We start from the raw sequence: 23,429 nt of genomic DNA, 5'->3' as shown, positions 1-23,429 counted from the left end.
CCATTTGGCAGGCATGAATATCTCAGGACACCACTTTCAATGCATACTGTACTTTAAACTGTACAGTACATTACTGTACTGTAAAATTCTTGTGCTTTCCAATCAGAATTTGTTTAAAGTTTTGGTTAAAGATGAATTAAAAACCTCTATGAGCCCTGGAACTTTAAGATTTGCACAATACTTCATCATGTCTTAACACACTGTGAAGGAAGACCTCCTAGGCTACTACAGGACAGTAAGTCATAAGGTCTCTTTGATCAAATAAAATTGCAGAGTACCCTACATAGCTTATGGTGTCCTTTAGCTGGAAAGTCTGCTTGATTATGGGTCATTATTAACATTACTGATTTTCTTTTGCTGTTATCTATTGAAGGATATTTTGTTTAAAAACACCATTCGTCTAGCCACAGACTAAAAAAAAAAAAAAAAAAAAAAAAAAAAAAGCCAAATATCCTAGTTTGCAAGGATAAGACTGAGCAGTAAACAACAAGGTGTAAAACTAAAGAGCTGCTTTTAAAAGAACCTGAGAGGAAACATGTCAGTGAAGAAATGTAGGAAAACTCAGCCCCAGTGGGGCTACAGGACAACCAACAAGCTACTGAAAGTTGTTGTCTGGTACATTCACACTGGAATGCATTTAACTAAATTTTAAGCTCACTCAAACACGAAAGTCCTCCTTGCTCCATGTACGCACAGCAGGTAGGACAGTGACATGGCAAGAGGCACTGAGTGAGGCTTTAACACTTACAATTAACTGTAGCCACGCAGATCCTCATTCAGCAAGCAGTTAAAAAACTATTTTCACAGCCATGCTGGGTCCAAGAAAATTAAGACAGAAAATACTGAGCAAAGTGACAGACTGTCAAGCGTTTTTATTATTACTTATTGTTATTATTGTTATGCACACTTAGACAACTTAATTACTTAAAGTGATTTAGATGAAAAGCTGTATCAATATCATAAGGTTCACATATTTATGTGGAAAAAGTGTACACAACACAGTGAAACATCCTGTAGATGCAGTGAAGTAGGACCGTTGATAAAAGGGATTATTTCCGAGAGCCTATGTACAAATAAATATAACTTTCATACCATGTACAAACTTATACTCACAGAGAATACAATGATTCAGAGATAAGCGAATTTCATATAGTGAGTAATGACCCATACACATAAACACAAGAGAAAAACTGGAATTTTGGGGGCTTGCTTGGACCAGCTTCCACGGTAGTATTTTTCTTATGCTTGAAATGAGTAAGATGGGGGATATCAGTTTTTTATCACAATAAGTTGAAAATGAGAGATGGAAAAGTATGAAAACTACAAATTGAAACAATCAAGCTAAAAAATCTGTATTACAAAAATAGCATCTGATTGTCAGTTATAGCATGCTACAGTTACTTTCACATGACAACACAGAGGCCTGATCTTGCCACCTCTAATGACAGAAATAATTCCCACTCACGGGAATCAATTCCCCAGAGTCAGGACTGCAAAATTAGGACTGTGTAACAGAGATCTTGGTAATGGAAATGAACACAAAGCAAACAAATTCCTTTTGACATTACCTAATTTTGACAGGAGATTAAAAGAAGTGTTTGATTGGTGTTGAATAGCCTGACCATAAAATACTTACCTTATTTTTTTCTAGAAAAGATATGACAGGAATAACCTGGATTATATGCACTTTCTAAATTATGGGGGCCTTCCTTTACAGTGGTCTTGGTGGGACAGTGTGTTGGAGTAACAGGAGGATTTAATTGCGTCCTTGGGCCTGACTCTGCGAGCATTGTATTCCTTCTTCTGGGGTGAACACGGATGGCAGGACTGAGCTCCTGCTGCAAAGGCAGCGTGCAGCATTTCGTACAGTCTCAAAGGGAATCTCAAGAGTATGAGCAAACTCCCTCTGACTTACTCACAGCTCCACTAAGGCAAAACCAGATCCTGCTTTACTGTACATTTTTTTGATGGTATTTTATATCATACCTTAAACAAAGATGCGAAATGGATTCTTCACTTTAAAATTAGTTATCCCCTTATTTAGAAACCCAAAGCTAGTCTTCTGGGCTCTTATGGCTTCTCTTTGCATTAAGACAACTATGTGACATAAAATAAAAGTAAAAAAAAAAAAAAAAAGAAGTTGTAAAGTGCAAGATCTTTAAAAACGCATACAAATTTCACCATTTAGATTGGTTTTGTGTTTGATGAGGGGTGAATTTGCAATTAATCTACATGAATGTAAAGTTCACTTACCATTTTCTACTTACATCATTTCTTACTCAGTTTTGTCCTTGGCCACTTATGGCTCATTTGGGAATGAGTGCCCAGCTGCGCGTCTCTTCTACATGTGCTCTAAGTGTTACATGGCTTCTAGGCTGGGGCTGACTCATATCTGGCTAACCAGGAACAAGGGCTCAGGTGACTACATGGCTTCTGGGAAGAGATGGCTTATGTCCAGCCAGGCTAGCTCAAGGGCAAGGAGAAAGTGTGAGCTGCCTGCACACATCCAGGTGATGCCTGGGTGAAATGAAAACCCACAACCACGAGCAACATACAAGAGCCTGTGACCCGTCCCTGACAATTAGCAACACACAGCGGGTCCACATTACTTGTCTGGACTATGGGACTGTGATCCATATATGACTTCTGTATCCGATGGTGCAATAACTTCAGGCTGGAAGTTAATCTACCCAGCCCAAAAAGAAATGACTAATATCTCAATAATGATATTTCCATGAATAGCAAGAGATCCAAGAAAAAACAATCTTAACATCGCCCAGGAGCAAAGCCCATATCTGCTGGACTCAGCTCCACACCTCTCAGTGCAAACTATCACAATTGGAAATGTGAAAATTGCCTCGCGCTGATGTATCTTCTGTTACAATTTGATGCAAGAACTGCATCAAACTTTTCAGGAAAACATGAATAACCTGCTCAAAGGAACTAACCATGCCTCTTTCTCAGTTAGTTACATCATTGTTATTTAGAAGAGGTAAAATGGTTTCCAAGAATGAAGGGAACACCTTTTTTTTTTCTTTAATACAGCTCCCAGGACAAATCAGTGTGTTGTAGGACTGCATTTATGAAATGCAGGATCCTAGGATAAAAACCCATCTGTAACTGGCAGAAATTGTCTGGATTTCAATGGGCTGGTTGTTGGTGAAGGGATTATTTCTTTGTTATAGGTTAAATAAACCCATTTGATACAGACTCATATTTGATTCAGAACATAAGTTATATGGATCCTAAGATGCTGTCTTAAGGAATTACTACTGAGAGGTGAATCATTAAAAAAAATGTATTTCTGCTCTTTCCCAAAATATGTAAAGAAATAAAAGACAACCAGAGAAATAATCCCTTAAAAAACGCCCAAAAGGTACAAATATTTCTAAGCATCTATTTCTTATAGTACTTGGATTAACCACATGTTTAATCTACCTCTTTATGGACCTCCATATCCACACACAATGGTACCATGAGTGACAGTTACCATAAACTACTTCAGAGTAGCATAAATGGAAATTACACGGCAGGTTCATTGCCAGTACAAACATCAAATGACAGTTAGATAAGTTTCTTTGTCACTCACTGTGCTTCATTTTTCATAAGGATTACTCAGACACCAGCATCTACTGAATAAATAGGCATAGGCATACAGGCACAGAGAGCCTGTCTGCACTACACAAAAGCACTACCTCTCAGTAAAACAGACAACTAAAAAATGCCCAGGCATTTGCTGAAAGATTTTTCCATGCCTATATATGTAGCTCTTGAAGACATCATCTTCAGATAACACTTCTTACCACACTTTTATAGTATCTACCCTAATGGTTCTACAACAGTATCTTCTGCAAATAGAAGCTGGCTTTTTTTTTTTTTCCTTTATTTTTTTTTTTTTCTTTTTCTGCAGGTGTATGTAAAACAGCACATTCTCACAGGACTTTAATGGTATTTTGCATTCTCTTCCTTAATTCCAATGAAGCCAGTGCTAAAAATGCGCACAACAGGTTATAATCGGATTCATGACCTTACTTGAATGTTACTGGAAATCCTTTCCAAAAATAATGTCCAACACCAGCTGTGCTCAGGTGTAGTGATGCCGTGGAGAGTTGGCTACTCAACCTGAAGCCTTATTGCGTATGCTTACCTTACTGTACTGCCAACGTGGGGCTGGCCAGAAAACATTAAGGAATAACAAGATTTTTATTTTAATGCCAATTTTGATACTGATAATACTTTTATGCCTCAAGAGATTATACAGACATTGGCTGAATAAATAAGCTCAGGCATATGAGTGCATGATCATCAGACTTCCACATGGAGTAATGCAATGCAGGATTCAGGCAGTCTGAGGAACCAGTTCCCTAATAAAGTCATTTAGACCTTTTTCTGATTGAAAATAGAAATTTGATTTCTAGGTGCACAATGCTGAGAAATGTTCACACATCCAAGAGTGAAATGGTTATGGACAGTAGGAAACACCTTCTGCTGGGAAAAGAGTGATGTCTGAGAGAAAAAGGTGAAGTTAAACTATGACAGTTCATCCCTTGGTAAATCTGCTCTCACTATGAAACATAGGTGTCCTAGCAACTGGCATGCTCTGGGCATACAGTGACTGCTGCAGCAGCTCTCAGCTTCCTGTTCAGCTTTTCACTTCACAGCTTTCAAATTCCTCTTGTATGGAAAGAGGGTTCCCATTCTCCCTCTCTTTACCCTATTAGAACAGCTACTGCCTTATAACCAAGGAGCACACAGTTATCCTGCAAGTTTGTTCCAGCAATTATACAAGTGGCATTCAGAGCCAGCCTTTCATGGAAGAACTGCAGACCTGAAATCCCCCCTATCTCTGGAGCTGAGCTGTCGTGGCAGCAGTTATCCTGCTGCTTGAATTACGACCCGCCCAGCAGATGCAAGGCAGTGGGAGCTGTGAGCTGTCTCCTTCCCAAGGGGAAGAAAATTACTTCCAATACCTTCCAAGATAAATGTGTTGATAGGGGCAAGCAGACAAAAACAGCGTCCTCCAGGAAAGAAACAGGTCAGTTATTTTAACAGTGTATGAATGCCATTATAGAACAGCAGCCTCAGCCATACAGTTATATCTCCAGTCTGTAATCATGCCATCTCTGGAATTATATGCTAGCAGTGCACAGGGCTTTCAACCCTTACTCCTTACTCCCTGCCTACCCTCAGTGGGGTAGCACTCGACTGTTGCTGCCTGAGCTTTGCAGAGCACATCATTGTGCTCTTACAGTTCCCAGTAGAGGTTTTTCTTTTTCATTCCAGGGATTACACTATGATGGCCATTTATGTGCAGGAGAAAAAACAAACAAACAAACAAAAAACCCCACAGAGTAATATTCTGAACATAGATCAGATTATTGATATTTCTTGGTTTCTTGATCTAAAATATAAACCACTGAATCTGAGTATTCTGTATATTTTAAGTGGCCATGTACACTGCACAGACCCATCTCAATCCTGCACACGCTCTTGTAGGTCACACTGCCTTATTCTGCTCACCTGGTAAAGAATCACTTGGGTCACACCAAAGGCTGCCTTGAGTACTGTCGTCAGAAACAGAAAGCATTTGGTGGTTCTCCTGGGGCAGGCTATTCTTCAGAGTCAGCTTTGTTTCTTGGGACACCAGCTCCATTTGAGCTCAGAATTTGGGTCATGGATTTTCTTTTGCAGAACTGCTGCTCTTTTCAGCAGAGGGCACTGTAGGTATGTCTGCACCTATCTTTCCCTTGTGTACACACATACACAGAAACAAATGTTAAGAGGTCTGTAGCACTACAGTTAATACAGGTGAGGATTCTGGAACAACAAAGGATTTTAAATACAGTTCTTTGCTCCCAATGAGAGAAAAGCTTGCACCAAAACGCACTCAGAAGCAAGAGATGTTGCAAGTGTATGCTAAAGATCCAATGCTGCTTCTGAATGCAATTCTTTAACTGGGACTAAATATCTGAAAATAAGACATGAGGAACAGACATTGTAAAACTCCTAGTTTTCTTGCTTTTGCTCAGTAGTATTTCACTTTTTTCATAATATCTCACAATATTAATATTTCAATAGTTTTTAATGTGTATTTCTTACTGTTTTCTCTACCATTGTGTTCTCTCAAGTCCTTACTCTTTAGCCAGCTACTGTTATATACAAACACATGTAATAGGAATACAGTAACAACAAAGGGAGAGTGAAAAGCCAACAGCAAGGAACACAGGCAGAAAAGCATGATGACAGCATCAGAAAAATAGACGAGACAAAATGTGCTGAGCCTTCTGTTACACAGCTGTGAGCATTACAATGTCATTGTGAGCACAATACGAATACAGAACAATGCTGAAACAGGTCACAGATATATACTGAAATTTCATGAACTCTAACTGCAAAGAAAGACTTGAAGAAGCCAACACTGATTATCTGAAATAATTTCTTAACACCTGTTCAGTTCTCCCATTTTTTAATCATCCAGGAAACATGAACACTGCATTGCTTTCTCTCTCCCTATTGTTATTATGATTATATATTTTGTTCTAGCTTTGGACATTCTCCTCTCCTCTCAGGATTTCAGTAAAAGAATATTGCATTTTCACTCCTTCTCAGGCTTCTTTGGACATTCACATTTCCAGCAATAATGAAGAGTTTTCATGTAGGTTTCCTACAGCTCCACTATATTTAAACTATTTTTTCATACCTAGTATAAGGATTTTATAAGCAAAATGAACTGCCTCAGCTTTGTACAGCGGCTGAGTATTTCTTCCAGTAACAACTATCTGTAGCTTAAAGGTCTTTACACTTCAAGCAATGGAGAAAGATAGCTTGTAAAATATATATCCACCTCAGCAATTAGGCTGCCATTTTATAACTATGTATGAAATACTATGCATAAGCAAATTAGCCTTTTACTTCTGGCATCAAAAGGCAAACTCATCATGGTAACAGCATCTGAAAGCCATTGGTACTGTTGGTAGTATTGCTGCGTTAGAAAAAAATGCTGTGTTCACATATCAGTTGTATGATCACTTTGCATGCTGCAATGATATTAGAGAAAACAGCAAATCCCCAGACAGAAATCCCCAGACAGGCCTTGCCTGTGAATAGAGTGAAAATCTGCATCAGTCACATATTGGTCAGCCAACCAGTCCCTTCAGTGCTAGCACTGGGGTTTCAGCAGTCTGAAGAGCTTTGCAAGATGTAATAAATCATCACCGACATCCTGCTGATGGCCTTTGTAGTCCTGTGATGCAGAGGATCAAACCAGTGGTAACTCCCTGGCTCTGCTGAAATCACAACATGTTTGTCAACTTCAACAAAGAGATATGCAAGATCTTCCCTCCCTGCAACTCATACACTCAGCAAACCCTTTCCACTCAGCAGCATCAGGAAATCAACAGATAAATCCCATACCATGGTGTGTGGGAGGTGGTGCCTCCCCAGTGTCAGTATTAGCATTCCCCTTTAGAAGATTATAGCTTAAAGAAATGAGCACTCTGTATATCTGTGTGTTCTATGACAGAGAAAAAGAAGTCTGTGGACGTGTACCATAGGCATTGGAGTAAGAGTAGCTTTCACCCTCTCAGTGCGTGTGGAGCATCCCCAGTGCTGAGTGGCGAGGTTGCTCTGCAGCCAGCGAAGAACACCTCGGCACAGCTGGCCTCAGCTCCATGTGCGAGCGCACTGCTCTGCAGCAATCAGTCTTTACTCCAAGTTCCTCTCTTCCTATCATTTTCTTTCTTTCTCTCTTTTAAATCTGAAGGGTAGAAGGTTTACAATTTTTTCCATCGTGGCTTTTTTTTTTCTTTTTTTTTTTTTTTCTTTTTTTTTTTTTTTTGCCATTTCATTTTGATATATATATACTGAATAAACAAACATCTATAACTTTGTTTCTCAAGAATCAGCACTTTCCACTAGATGGAGACAGGACACTGGATCACTTTGTCCTCCAGAAGGACGCTGACAATCAGGAACACGAAATAAAGCCCAAACATGAGAAAGCCCAGGAATTTGTTCATCCTCCACTTGCAGAAAGCGATGGACAGGATGACAAAGAGCAGCATGATGAAGAGGAGGACGATCGCGCAGAACAGACCATTGCTGCTGACAGTCACCGGGGAAAAGTTATTAATCACAGCATACAGGAGCCATGGGAGAGGAAGGCTGTTAAAAAGGAAAAAAAAAAATAAGAAAAAAATAGGGAAATTGGAAACACAGCAGAGATCTAGAAAAGGGAAAGTTTCTGGAGGTACTTCAAAATGCAACCAGAAGCTTCATGTATAAAATGAGGCACGAAATTTTCTAATGTGTGCATATATCTGATTTAACAACACACTTGTGGTAGCATGGGATTCAGGCTCTTCACTCTCCTTCCACCATGACACTGGTGGATGGTATTTCCACCAGCTGGCAGAAATCACTGAACATCTGCCTGTGAGCAGAGAGACTCTTTTGTTTGTTTCAGGACTTCGCACCTTCTACACAAGAACCTACTTCCAGTGCCTTTCCAACAGCCCACCAGCAAAAGGGTGACTCACCTGATGTGTTCTTCCCATAAAGAACCAGCACTCCACAAAGCACTACACCCAAAATTCAGCCCTTCAAAGTCATTTACTATAAAACCTGTGCAAAAAATGTGAACTTCTATTGAACCTTAGATTAATTTCTATTTCTGTGTTTACTGTCATTACATTTCTCATCTCTGATGCCACAGAATGAGGCAACATCCCTCAGGAAGATGTCAAGCTGAAATAAATATTTAAGCCCCCGATCAGAGCTTAGCAGGCTTAGGATGCATGAAGAGAGCTGTCAGAAGCTCACAACATTCAAGCTTTGAATAAGCAGCTCAAGAGAGAATAATTCACTACAGCCTCAATGCTAACTAAACCAAACTGCAGCAACACTGTGCCATTTCAGTTGTTCAGGTGCTAAGTCTAGCAGACTGTGCTACGGGACAACAACATTTCTGCTGCTAGGGAGATTAAAATATATATTACAGAAATGAAGTACTGCCAAAGAGAAAAGTTCTGCCATGCACCCTATAGGCTCTAGATTGAAAAACTCTGTAATGCGTAAGGTTTTCAAAAGTCTTGCAGGTCTGTTGCTAAAAGAATTTATTTCAAACCCTTTCTGCTTCTGGATTAATAGAAAAAAAGATGGCCCATTTTTAATGCAGTGTCCAAAGGTACTGCATTAGCTAAGAAATAGAGCAAAAAAGCTGTTTCCTTAAACTTTGGGATCTCATTTAGTACCAGTGCAGCTGCTGGGATATTTTCAGTAGCTCACTCCTGTACTGTTCTTCTGACTGGACTCTAACTACAAAGAGGTCTGCTCTTCTGCAAGAAACAGCCAAAGATGGAAAAACAGAGCATGGACATGATTCTCAGTGCCTCTACCTATGCCGAAGATGGGAAGGAATGAAGACAGTTCTGTTTTTACATCTCATGCACAATTCTGAAATGCTGAGGTACAGATTACCACATGGGATGGACCAGGACTAGCTTGATTTCAGTGGATCAAACAGGACCTTGAATCCCAACTGCATGCCTTACATCCCTTCCCTAGGGCTGCTGTGAAACAGTAAACAGAGCATTTCCACAGAATTCTACATTGCTTCACATTGTTAGAGCTATACAAAAGCACCTTTGAGTAAAACAGAACTTTTGCAATTGTTTATAATTTGGAATTTGCAGGTATATTAAAAAAATCACAAAAATAAAATAACAATAACAAATAAAAAACAACAGCTCACGAAAGCTAAACAAGACATTGATGTCTATTTGTTTTTAACAATGCACTGAATACTGCAGAGGCAATGAATTATTTGTTGATCAGTGGTTATAAAGAAAGCCCTAGTAAAGTTCAAGGCATAGTAACTCAAGAGAATGACCTGACAAAAGCATAAAAATATTCAAAAATTCCTTCTTGGAACAAAGCCTTTGAATTTCTTCAAGTGTAATTTACTTGCCTGGACAGTTCTGGAATGAGTAAAAGAGTCACAGGCAACAAGTCTGTAGCAAGTCCATCATTCAAATGTCTATAGACTTCTGAACACTTAAAATTGTAACATCCATTGCTTATTTTCATGACTTTCTTTTTCAAACATCAATAGCAGAAAACTGTTGTTGATAACGCCTTCACAAATCTAAGGCAACAATGCTAAGAATAAAAAAGTTTTTAAAACACAGCTTTCTTGCTAAAGTACTTACCCCACTGTGATGTCAAATATGTTGCTTCCAACAGAACTGGATACAGCCATGTCCCCCAGACCTTTGCGTGCTACAATAACACTGGTAATAAGGTCAGGAATGGATGTGCCAGCAGCTAAAATAGTCAAACCCATGATTTCTTCACTAATACCAATGGTTTCTCCAACCTAAAACATTTGAGCAAAAACAGAACAAAAAAACATGAGTTGCAGTCCTGTGGTGGAGAAATGCTTTCTGCTGTAAAGCTGCTTAATAAGGAATATTATCCTGGAGCTTCCTGACTGTCTTGGAGAATACAGTCAGGATTGGAGAATTACTGTTTTCACAGAAAATCAGTAGGCATTGACAAGCAGCTGCTGATGGCTCAGATGTTACCAGAGTGATCAAATCCTGTGGTCAGGACAATCACAGCTCTCTCAACTACTTTCCATTTACTGAGTACTGATTTACTTCATCCACTGTTGCAGTTCCTGAAACAGAGGATTTCTCAGCATGAGAGACACAATGGACTCTGATTCTAAATGATTTCTCACAGTGCAGAACACAATGCAGGACCTGTGTTTTGTACAAGCATCACCCTCTTACCTGATGTGCCCACCAGACCATCAAGTAAGAAAAAAATGCAATCCAACTGATTGAGCCAAAAAACGTGATAGGAAAAAATTTTCTTGACCTCTGCAAAAGAAACAAAGACAAACAGTGAACACCTATGTTGAAGGCTGTTTTGCTGAATTCTTATTCATTCTCTAAGTGACCTCTTATTTCTTCTGATCACCTGTTCTATCTTTTCTGATCAGCATCATATCATCAAGATAAAAGTCAAGAGCGTTAAGAAACTGATTTTCCTCACTGCTGTGTGTTTACCTGTGCCTCATTCTTGTATTGGCTTCTGCTATAAAGTACTCTACAACAGGATTCATCTCTGAACAACAGCTTTCATAACAAATGGCAAGTTTTCTGTTGTCTATTTCTATCACATGCTGTTACACTACAGCTTGCCAGTGTTGAGCTGAATGGAGATTTAGAATCTAAATTTATTAGTAACTTCATGCCTATTGGGAAAGAATGTTTTCAAATGTACAAGTATGCATACATTTCATTCACATATTAATAGCTTTCTGCAGCATCACTCGCAGTCACTATAACAAATGTTGTCATATGGTGGTTAGAAAAATACATATCCAAAATTTATTGGGATATTAACATTTCTTGGGAAAACAGCCCATTTTTTCAATTAGAACAGAAGATACAATAAGGATACATTTGCAGCGCTTAACTTTGTGGAGAAGTTTGTTGTAAAAAATTATAAAATGCTCCCCCTGAAATCCCTCATTGAATTCCAAGATCTGTATCACACCAGAGAAAACTCATTTTCATTTTCTGTGTCTCCTTTACCAATATCAAGCTTTGAATAAATAGTATAATTGCAGCCAACTAATAGGCTATATTCAGATTAATGATTTATTTTGGTTTTTGTTCTTTCCAGTCTTTTGCATCATTCATTTCCCACTGGCTTGCTAGATTTATGTAACAAGAAGTGATAACTACTATAAGAAGTAAACGTGACTGCAGTTAAGAAGCAGATTATCATTGTAAAAATCAAATTACTCTTTAAAATGAAATTTATACCGTGAATGAATGCTACCGATCTTGAAAGAAACCAGTTCTTTATGGACATTCACCAGCTGAAGAAAGATCTTTACTGCAGAAGACTTCTGATGTGCTCTTAGCAGAGTCCTACAGATTTACCTCAGTAACTAGTGGGACTGCCAGACAAGGTCAGTTACACCAACCTGACCACCTGTTTGATCTGCTTCTAGATCCTATGCAACCTCCTCCCATTTTGCTCTCGTTCCACTTCTTGCTGTGCATATGGGCCTTTATGGAAGTGCACCTTGCCTGTAGCTCTCTGTGCTGCAAGATGTTCCCCTGCAGCACCATCAGGTCCTGCTGGGCCCTATGGGCTCTTCCTGGCTGTTCTGGGAACAGACAGGACTGAAAAATTTTCCATCAACACAACGTCTGCAGGGCAAATGTTTTGTGAATCTTTGGCAGCTCAACTCTCTCAAACTGTGACAAAGCAAGGGATGCGATACACACCCACTGACAAAGGACAAGTAAGACATCTAGATCAGCTTTACAGCAGGTGCACTTATGGGTTGTACTGTAGAACACCCCTCACTCCTTGTAATCCTTCTCATAAAGCTAAGTATCCTCCTGAAAAGTGGGTTGCAAATACTGACTGGCACATCCAAAACAATCCTGTAATTGAATATTCACAGCAACATTAATGATGAAAATTTAACAATGCTTCCCAGAAACATGCAGAAATACATAAACAAGAAACTGACCTTCAGCTAGAGTAAGAAAATCATTCCAGCACACTGTTTTAAATGAATTTTGTTTAAATACAGGGATAAGTAACCACAACAGCACCTGAAAACTTACTTTTAATATACATTTCACTATTGTCACAAGCACCGTTTCTAATCCAAATAACTTCGGTTGACCTGCTTCTTAACTCCTTATGGAGAAAACAGAGTGACTTTTCTGAAACAGAATTCTGAACTTCTATTAATTTAGAAAATCTGGCAATGAACTAAATTCCAGTGTTTAAACTTATGCAGAAATCATATGCCCTTTTGATTCTAAAAATCAAAATTTTAAATGCACTGGGAGACTAAGAACCTTGGTCTGAGAAGGAACACGTATTTAAAGGAAAGAGAGGATGGCCGATAAGCAGCAATCTGACACCAGAGAAAGAAGAATCAAGTCCAGAAGGGATAAATAAATCTAAATAGCATTTTCATTTTTTAAATTTAAAGGCTAACAGATCTTTTTTCAGCACTGCTAGCAGTCAAGTCTTTCAACATGCAACATTTTTTATCTTCCATGTAAAAATGGGAATTTTTTTGCAGTATATGTGGTGAATGAGTTGGTAACCTTCTTGCAGCTGGTCACAAAATCTAAACAAGAGAACATCATAGCAGGGGAAATTCAGTGATCAATATACAGCACTCCAGAAATAAGCACACACACTGGCTTACGCAAATCCAATACAGCAATAGCTGTACTGGCCAGTAATAGCTGTTGGCCTAATGAGAGTATGGGATTATATTTACCAAGCTCTTGCAAAATAACTGGGCATTGCAAGAATCACATATCTGCATAACATGGAAAACTGACTGTCTAAAGATTATCAGCCACTAACTTTGCAGCCTGTGTATTCCCAGCCTCAATCTTCCCCCAGTAAAATTAATTAACAGCTGATGGGCAGCTGTTCAAGATTATGAGTATTTTGATAGACTTAACAGTTCCATTACCTACTTTAAAAAGAGGGGTGTTTGAACTCAAAAGGGGCAAAATTTGAAACCTGTGCATCCTTAAGTAATCAAGGATGGATGCCATAAATGCATATAGAGGAAGTTTTTAAAAAGAAGAAATAAGAGTGCAATCTTCCTCTTTTTTTTTTTTTTTTTTTTTTTAATGATAGATTTTTCTTCCAGAGTAAAGTAACAACCAAGCCTGTTTTGTAACTACTGACAATGTTCTTTTGAGATATATCTCTTTGTAGCTCCCTGCCTCTTTACAATATAGAAGGCTGCTAATTCCAAGTATTTTCCTAAAAGAATTAGACAGAAAAAACAGAGTGGAACACTTCTACCCACTTTTTTTCTGGTATCATTGTGATGGTTGCCTTTCAAAGAGAGAGAGAATCTTGTTTATTACCAATTGGTTTTGTTGTGGTCATGGTAACAGACAAAGGAGAAGAGCCATGGTTGATTCAGTTTGTATGCTATTTTCTTTTAACAAAAGAGAAAGAACTTCATAGCTTTGCTGTAAATTGGTTGGTTTGGTACTTTTCCTGTCTATTAGTAACCTAAAGGACATTTTTCTTGTTATATTTTTGTATTGAATTCATGTTAGTCTCTGAAAAACAGGTCCTGAAAACAAGTGGCAAGAATGATGAAAGTATGATAAAAAGTGAAGACTTTTCTTCTAAGAGATTGATCCTAAAAGATGGTGAGTCCTTAGTAATCTGCAAAGTATCTGTCTTCACTTTAGACAATATTATTACCGATATCTTTACTTTAACCTGAATGAACCATGTGTTTGCCTCATGCATAAATTTATCTGTACTGCAAGCTTTGATTTTCCTTCCATACTTGACAGTGCTTAAATCTGATTACTCAGAACCTGCTCCAGTAACTGGATCTGTGAAGGAACATCTTGTCCTTGTCCCCTTGGTAACAGTACTTCTCTGTGTGGCAACGAGAGTTCATGTAAATTCTTCGCTAGTGAAGGGAATTTGCAGAGATACAATGAACCTTATGGGTCAAGTGACAAGAGAACTGGACTGATAGCCTCTAACAGAATCATAGAATCATAGAATGTCTTGGGTTGGAAGGGACCTCAAGGATCCCACAGGCAGGGCCACCAACCTCCCGATCTGGCACTAGATAAGATTGCCCAGGGTCCCATCCGACCTGGCCTTGAACACCTCCAGGGATGGAGCACCCACAGCCAGGCAGTCTGGTCCAGCACCTCACCACTCTGTAAAGAACTTTCCCCCTGGCAGTCCCCCTGAAAGTTGATTCGCCCCCTATTTATAATCCTGTTTTAAATACTGGAAGGCTGCAATAAGGTCTCCTCACATCCTTCTCTTCTCCAGGCTGAACAAGCCCAACTCCCTCACCCTGTCTTCATAGAGGAGGTTCTCCAAACATCTGATCATCTTCATGGCACTCCTCTGGACCCTCTCCAACATCTCTGCATCTTTCTTGTATTGGGAGCCCCAGATCTGGACACAGTGCTCCAGATGGGGCCTCACGATGGCAGAGCAGAGAGGGACAATCACCTCCCTGCCCCTGCTGGACACCCCTCTTCTGATGCAGCCCAGGATACCACTGGTTTTCTGAGCTGTAAGAGCACACTGCTGGCTCATGAAGGGGTAGATAGCTCAGTATGAATATAACAGATGAGATGGTGTTCAATATCTGCCACTGGACCAGTGGGTTACCTTGGTCACGTCATCGTCTCTTCAGTGTTTCAATATCCCTAACTACAGGGTGGACAGTCACATTTACGATCTTCATAGAGTCACTGGGAAGATGTGTTATTAGTACAGGAGAAAGATTCAATTTCTTTTTCAAATACCTGAATCACACAACCAAATAATTCCTCAGAAGCACACCTACTTCTGCCAGTAAAATTGTTGGTGTTACAGTGAAGCTTTTCATGTATATTTGTATTAAGTGAACAGATATGATCAAGGCAGTACACGTACATTTAAGCAGGTCAGAGAAGTTAGTTGAACTATTACATAATCCACTCTAGGTATATATAAGTCTGCACATCTGCATGACAGAGCATAACAGGGCAGTGAGGATTTTGCAGACTTCATAATCAGAGTTCTTGGTAAATAAAACAATTTTTCTACAGCTTCTGGGTCTTAAGGAGAAAAGTACAGCTTGGTCTAATACTAGTAAATGCAATCAACCCTTCTCCACCAAATGGAGATAAAATATATTTTAGAAAAGAAACTCTACAAGGAAAGAAGAACTCATTTTTGAAAAGTGGACACCCGCAGAGGAGGTGCAAGGCTCCATATGGTCTCTCAAAGCAGTGTTTAGCAGACTAGTGCTCATTTTGTACAACCACATGCTAATTTGAGCATTCTGATGCAGAATTTGGATTTCTGACTAAAATTACCACACTTGCAAACTGAGCCCCTGACAGTAGGCCTACCTACAAAATCTATTTAAATATTGTTTTAGTGTTTTAACTTTGCCTCACAGGTTTCATGGAAACTTGTTTTCTGATGCACATGCTGAGCTGTGAAATTGTGTTTCCTTTTTGTTAGGAAGGGAGGAGAAGGGATGGCACACAGGCATCTGTGAGAATATTTTAGAGACAAACACTCTAATGAAGCATCCTTGAAAAGTTAGACAGCTGGGCACAGAGAGTTTATGCAACCATCTGGTTAATTCTTTGACAGTAATGTTCAAAGAACACAGCTTATTTTACTGATGTAGCCTGTAACCTCTTTTGCTATTACAACATGTAATTACAATCCACATTTGTCTTGCTTCTGTATAAAAGCCTGCACCTTTCATTGAATTAATTTTTAAAATGTTGTTGCTCATTTTGACATAGCTGGCATATAAATTGTACTTAATCTTTATTTTACAGGAGATGATTTTAGTTGCAGAATGTCAAAATGTCTGCTCTGCTGTGAGCAGTACGAGTGTAAATATTCACACTTTACACACAAGTTGCACACAAGTTCATATTTGCTTTCCAAAACTACTGTTGTATAATAGAAAACTATTCTGATTTGTGCTGTGTAGAATAATAAATATGTTCATATGTTCAAAGGAAAAACAAAATTCATATAAAAGGTGGGCATAAGGAAAGAATGAAACAATCTAAAAATTCATGTATGTTTTTCTGTGTTACCAAGCAAAAAGACTTTGCCAGAGTTATTTGAAAACTTGAAGAAAATAAAGCCTGAAGATTGGAAGGGAAAATGTCAGTTTGTATCCTTTGAGAAACCTTTATCTAAAAACAAATCAGAGGTCCTCTTTTAGCTTTTTTTCTTGTAGTGAATTGAAGTATTCGAGTGTGTGGGATGGGAAATATGATAAGGAAGAAAAAAGAATTCAGGGTGTTGATTTATAAGCTTTTATGGTGTGTATCGTTCTCTTGCAGCGCTTTAAAATCTATTTTTGATCCAGAAAGGAAGGGAGATTAAATCACTACAAAAAGACTTTTCCATCTATTTTTTTTTCCTTTTCTTCTAGTTTCTATGAGTCTTGGTATTATATGGACAGGAGAATGTAAGAGTGGTAAGACTTGTCAGCTTGTCATTTTAAGTGTATTTCTATTAGGAGGCAGTCTCACATGACTTCAAATCAGATTGGGGATAAAATAAAACTAAAAAGTGTTTTAAACATGGAAAGACTTTGGATCTTGTTCTATATTGAAAATTAAAAGATGAGTAGAACAGGAGACAGAGGTCTAGCATACATTTAGGAGAAATGCATATTTTGATATGAGAACTACAGAGAAAATCTAAAATCTTTCCAGTCTCACTCTTTAGGACACTGAAGATGAACAGAAATCCTCAGTGCTGATGTAATCTTCAGCAGAGATCTAGAAATGCATATGTGAAGGCCCCAAAGAAATTTTTAGAGCTTTCATTTCTTTTCATAAAATATTAATGATAAGAATGGCAATTTTTATGGAGCTATTACCAACCAGTCACCCATAAGCACTGATGTGTAGATTTGAAGATTAATGATGCTGCCTCCTCAAAGAAATTATTATAATAAACCACTATTTCTATTAAAAAAAGTCCTCACAACAGTTTCTTTCTGGAGACATTCAGGCATTCAGCTTGAGAACCCCCCTCCAGCTGTGCAGTACACCCCAACTTATAACAGCAGGTACTCACAGGATTTCTGACATCCGGGAGCGAAACCCACAAAGGGAAAACAATAGGCAATACAAGAAGGTAGGTGAGCTGCTTGCGTGGGGTGTCAGGCCAGGCCAGGCTGAGTGGCTGGTCCTCGTCCTCTTCATTCTGTACAAAAAAATGCAGGGTGCAGAATATGTAAATAGCTAAATGAGGCTAGGGATTGTTTAAAGGGAGTCCTTAGGATTGCGCTGTATTTCAGTAAGAACCCATGGGAGTTGAAAACATCAAATCTGCACTACTCTTAACAACATCAGGTAAGACATAGTAAAATGGTTTTGGCCAGACTATGTGGTACCCTCCAGAATAGGCTGCCCAAGGATGTCAGATTGTGGCTCTGCTGACAATGATGCTGGTCCCTTGGGATCCATGCAATATTCTTGCACTTTCTCCCTGGAAGGGAATTTCACTCCTCCTGTGCCACTGAAACACCTCTGTGTTCCCACAGGATTCCTCTGGTACGTGGCCTTGTCCAACCAAGGATTAAAACTGGTCTGCCACATAGATTGATATATACATAAATATATGTGTAGTGGTATACAAACACAGATATACAAATAAATGCAAAGATATATGCATTATAAACATGCAAATTAACTATATTTATGTGGATATATTTTTTTAAGCTCCTATGAGCTCTTTCCCTAGCGTGCCTCTGCCAACAAAACAGAGTCCTTTAGACTGCCACAGAAAGAAAGCAAAGAAAGAATGATTCAACCTTTTGGCTATATGAAGAAAAATAATCTTTCAGCTTTTATCACAGGTAGACAAAATCTCCAGAATTGCACATGGATCTGTATTATTCCACAGGGAATACAGATACAGAACAAGGCAGGAGGAAAAAAAATGGCCTAAATGGTTCTTTCAGACAGGTATGTGTAATGCAGGTCCTATTTAGACTGTGGAAAGATTTTCTAAGAGTGTTCCATGAAAACTAAAGTAGTTCGAAAAAGAGTAGCATGAGGAATGAGCAAGAAGTTAAGAGATGTGCACACCTACAGGATTATGATCTTATTGGAATCCTGGAGCCATAGTGGGATGGCTTCTATGGCTGGAGTGTTGTAAATTATTCAACAATTAATTGCTGAATACTCTTCAGCTCCTCAGTTGTTCTTGTCATGGAGCAGTATGACTCTGTGACAGACCTGACACCGACAGACTGAGGTAAGCCCCTGTTTTTCTCCTGACACGGAGACCGACAACAGACTGCAGCTACTTTGTAGATTATGTATTGACGTCAACAGAAGACTACGTTTTGTTAACACCTACATTTTGTGAAACTCGATTTATGTGACTGTAAGACAACAGTAAAGTGACTAGGTCATAACTGCTATTGTCATTAATAGATTAGAAAAAAACATGCAGACACAATGTGTAACAGTCCACATGGCACTAAAATGGCTCCTGAGCAGCTTTGCCTCCAGCTTTTAGCTTTTTACCAAAGCCAGCAGATGACTTTTACCTCACAGCCATAACTTACTGAATTCTGACCTTAGGAGGACTGTGTTAGTGCAAGAGTTTATGGGTTTATTTCTCCATAAATTAAGCCATTCTTTTTCCATCCTGATAGATGCTACTGAGATGGGAAAAATCAAACTGAGCTAGATGCTCAGCATTGAAAATTGATGACTGAGGTAAAATTTCAGCATAAAAGGACCAACAATGTGTTGCCTAGGTAACCTTTTCTGAGTGGCATGTATATAATTCAATGAGCCGACTCAGCAGGAATAAAACTCCATAACCAATTGCTTTATAAAAGAGTACTGAATGACAAAATACTTTCTGAATTGTTGTATTTATAAATTAGCCATGATTAACAAGTATATTTAATCGTAACAATATCTTTACATTAGTCGGAGTTTGCATACAAGTCTGCACCATGTTCATGCAGTGGTACTTCAGCACTTGTCCTACACAAGGGTAATACAAACGACAGTCGCAAAGCAGCACAAAGAATTATGTCTGGAGGTCTATCAGATGTGTCCTGGGAAACCTTGCTCTGCCTGTGTAAGACCTTTCACTTTCAGGTTGTACTCTTCCATTTTCCCAGGACAACTACAACTCAGAATCTAAGTCCAAATGCAAACTCAGAGTGGAGGAGGGCAAAAACATTTTCCCTGCTACTGTAACTATAAGATACGTTACTGGTGCTAGAGACTGCATCTGCACTTCCTATTCCATAAAGCAGAGTCAACAATTCATAGAATCATAGAATCACAGAATTGCTCAGGTTGGATGAGACCTTAAAGATCATCGAGTCCAACCACAGCCTAACCATACTATCCTAACTCTAATAATCCTCTGCTAAATCTCACAACCCTCCACTAAAATTGGTTTTCAAATGCTGACCTTCCAAAAATTGGTGGAAGTATGTAAAACACAGCTGTAAACATAGCTTGTATGGACTTCAAAACAATGTTTAACCATCCACTGAGGCTGAAGAAATGAAAGAGAAATAATTTTCACAGCTACAAAGCTGTACAAATGTGGATGTCATGCTCTGGACTAAGGAGCAGTGATACAGGATGACTTAGAATGGATTTATGGTAGAGATTGCTCGCAGTATCTGTGGTTTCAGCCTATCGGTAATATACATGAATGTACTGAATATGCATAGACACAGGTTGTAGGAACTAATACCAAAACCACATTTTTATCACTTTTAGATGGTATGACAAAAACTCGACACTTAGAATATTATGTACAATTCCCTTCTTCAATGCTAAGAAGACAAACATAATGATAATATGATATACATGGTGGAATTCAGCTATCAACAAATGGATATGCCTTGGGTGCCTTCCAGCATTCCACTTGACCTCCAGATGCTCGATCAGAAGCTTAGAATATTCTGCTAGTTTACAACGTATCTGCCACCGCTTTGCAAGAATCTGTTTGTCTAGGCCATCTCAGGCGGTGTTAGCCATTTCTATGTAGGCAAATAAACCCTACCCTAAAACTCACTCCCTTGGTATTAATACTGCAGCTAAATAGGTTTAAAGATACTGCAGTGACTATATGGGAAAGTTGCATTAGTTGACCTTATGAACTCTGAAATTATTCAACTGGATAGACAAAGTTTCATTTTAACCCAAATTTAACTGCTGTCACAAAAAAAAACATAGATCATATTATAGTGAAGTAAAACCTGAAGCACTATGAACAATTACAGTTCTCCCACATTTCCAAATTCATTACGGTATCTGTAAGGATGGTCTGGAATATGCAAATAAACATGCAATTTTATCCTTAAATGTAAATACATGAGTATATTTGCATTACAAATCACAAGAATTCTGAGTGTTCTAAATAGTCATTAAATATATTAATTCTTGTAGAAACAACTGGCAATAGTTTCAGTTTCTTTTAATCAGTATGATCACCTGAAATCCTTTTCCCTAACTACATTAAATGGTTCATCTCTGGTAGATAGTACGTACTTCGGAGGAAACAGAAGATAAAGTAATGCAAAATTTCTGGTTTTTGATGATAACAGCGACTGGGCTAGGAGGACAGAAATAGCCAAGAGCTTGTTGTGGTCAGCACCTTGCTTCTGGCAATAGCCACACGTGGGGACTGAAAGAAGAAGTACTGGATTGTGTGGTACATCTTCATCTTCCACAAATTAAAAGCCTAGCCAAAAGCTGCATTTGATTTTTATTTACAATAGTTACTAGTGCGCTTCCATGAAATTCTCATTAGCTGTCGTAATTCTTTCCACCCTTTGTTTACTGTATCCTAGTTTCTTCCTGCTGAGCTTGGGACTTTGTCACGTACACACTTCTGTCCTTAATGTTATATGTATACTCATGCCTAGAAGGGATGGATATGGTACCCTAATAAGAATTAATTAGTAACTACCAAATTAATTCTCTAATGGGCAAACACTCCCCTTGCATATCCTACTATGGTTAGTGGAGCATACCTGTAAATAACCAAAAAATATAGTTCTGATTCCCTGTTTTGAAGAAATGAAGCAAGAAGTGTGATTCTGTTAAATGTTACCTTTCAGTATCTGTAACAAATATTCTTTCAACATTTCTTTCTAAATGAACACACACATACTCATAATCTTATTCTTGCTACTTCAGTTTTAATTCTAACTCATAATTAACAATGAAAAAGGCACCAACCTCCCCAGCTTCCATCTTTCACACTTCCTTCAACAAAGAATATCATCTAAAACTTGTCTGTAATCCCACAGATGAAATCTTACAGGTTTGCTCAGGACTGACCTGATGACTTCTGCCAATCCCCCCAGAAAATCTTCCCAACGATTTTTATACAATCTTTGGGAAGATTTTATACAATATATACTTATTTATACTTTATACAATCAACACAAACATATGGAGACCTTTCATCAATAGCTATTTTGTTTGTAAACAACAGCTTGTAGCAACCACCATCTACTGAAGTCACAGTGTAAGACAGTGCTTCCTGCAAACATCAGAAAGTTGTTTCCTTGGATGCTCACACTCAAAATTTATCATCTTACTAAAAATAGTTGCTTATCTGGAACAACACCAAACTGCATTTTAATATATATTTTTAACTGGTTGTAGTAAAACATGGAAAACAAGTAAAATGAACCACCTCAAGCTTATCTGAAATCCTGAGTCTGCTGCTGTTTACCAATTAGCCCGTATCTTACAAAAGGTAGAGCATTTGAATTATATTCTGGGGGTTAGTTTGTTACAATAACTCAGCTGAAGAGCTTAGCCATAAATTCTCCTGGTTGTACATTTACTGCACATTTTGATATCCGGTATCATTAATCAGCAAACAAATAGCATCAGGAATCCAACAGAAAGGAGACTAAGACTTCAAATTCCTTGTGCAACTATAGATGCAGTACCACCTAAACAAATGCAATTATTTATTTGCCTGATAGTGGCGTAAAGGACTGTTGAACTACATTTTTTCTTGAGAGTGAGGAGTTCTGTACAGTCAAACGCCTTACAATTAGCAAATCAATAGACAATTATGTAGCCTCAAAATGTTATGTCTCAGGTGCAGTACTGACTTTCAGTACTGAAGCTGATGTGTTGTTTTTTTTTTTTCTTTCTTTAGAATAGAAATTCTCATATTCATTTATTTCACCAGAAAGGCAGAGGATGAAGGTTACTGGAGCCCTACTGTGAATTCTGCCTCATGTCTGCTTCAATCTTCCAGTGTTTTATTTGGATTGTGCATTTATTTCCTATTACATCTTGTTTGGAAAAACATGTGAAGGAAAGTGAGAAATTGCATGGTGGCATGCAATTTCTAATGAGTAGGTAAGTCAAAAAACAATGGCTTTCCTTTCACATTTTGGAGGAAAATTCAAGAAGGGAGTAAAATAAAATCCCTCAGCTTTTAAAATATGTTTAGAATATATAGATTGATGTTCTAGTGCAGTCAATTTTTCTTAATCATTTCTGGACCGTGAACTGACTGAAAATAACTACACTTCAAGAGAAGCCTGTGGGAATGAGCAAGGCACAAGTAGGTATTTGGTCCAGATTCTGTTATTGCAACCTTTGCCCTCCCGGGCTCTGGTCCAGATAGCTTAAAGCACAATTGCCAGAGCTTATATGCAGTCTTCTATGCCCAGGTAACTACTGAAACTCTTTGGGAAAATGGAAAAGAAATAGACTGTAATAGTCAAAAGCCAGCCCAGCAGCTGAAGTAACAGCTATAGTGCTATGGTGATACAGTTGAAGAATAAGCCTTTGTGTCGCTCCATTTTCCCCTGCCCTAGT

At 38.5% G+C, this 23,429-nt stretch overlaps 1 protein-coding gene and 1 long non-coding RNA gene across 9 annotated transcripts in view; one reads left to right on the top strand and one right to left on the bottom strand.

The window, feature by feature from the left end:
• The window catches only part of LOC149913013 (uncharacterized), a 31,981-nt gene that overhangs the window by 3,400 nt on the left and 5,152 nt on the right, over positions 1–23,429 (top strand). The window contains exon 2 of the long non-coding RNA XR_016462329.1: positions 22,759–22,964. This is a non-coding gene — a long non-coding RNA (uncharacterized LOC149913013). The remainder of the gene's footprint in view (positions 1–22,758; positions 22,965–23,429) is intronic.
• Positions 7,823–23,429, bottom strand: part of SLC24A2 (solute carrier family 24 member 2) — a 103,288-nt gene continuing 87,681 nt past the window's right edge. For 6 of the 8 annotated variants that reach the window (XM_090132685.1, XM_090132682.1, XM_090132687.1 and 3 more), the window contains 4 exons: positions 17,665–17,793; positions 10,794–10,883; positions 10,209–10,375; positions 7,823–8,163 (listed from right to left, as the gene is read on the bottom strand). In XM_090132685.1, the coding sequence (XP_089988811.1) occupies positions 7,914–8,163; positions 10,209–10,375; positions 10,794–10,883; positions 17,665–17,793 (636 nt within the window). In that variant the 3' untranslated portion in view covers positions 7,823–7,913. The remainder of the gene's footprint in view (positions 8,164–10,208; positions 10,376–10,793; positions 10,884–17,664; positions 17,794–23,429) is intronic. The other 2 variants (XM_090132688.1, XM_031610003.2) reach the window with 1 other exon arrangement.

Source organism: Phasianus colchicus, chromosome Z, assembly GCF_987193195.1.
Source record: "Phasianus colchicus chromosome Z, bPhaCol1.hap1.1, whole genome shotgun sequence".
In the NCBI taxonomy this organism is placed as follows: domain Eukaryota; kingdom Metazoa; phylum Chordata; class Aves; order Galliformes; family Phasianidae; genus Phasianus; species Phasianus colchicus.
Note: the sequence above shows the minus strand (reverse complement) of the source record. Positions and strands in the feature narration are given on the sequence as shown.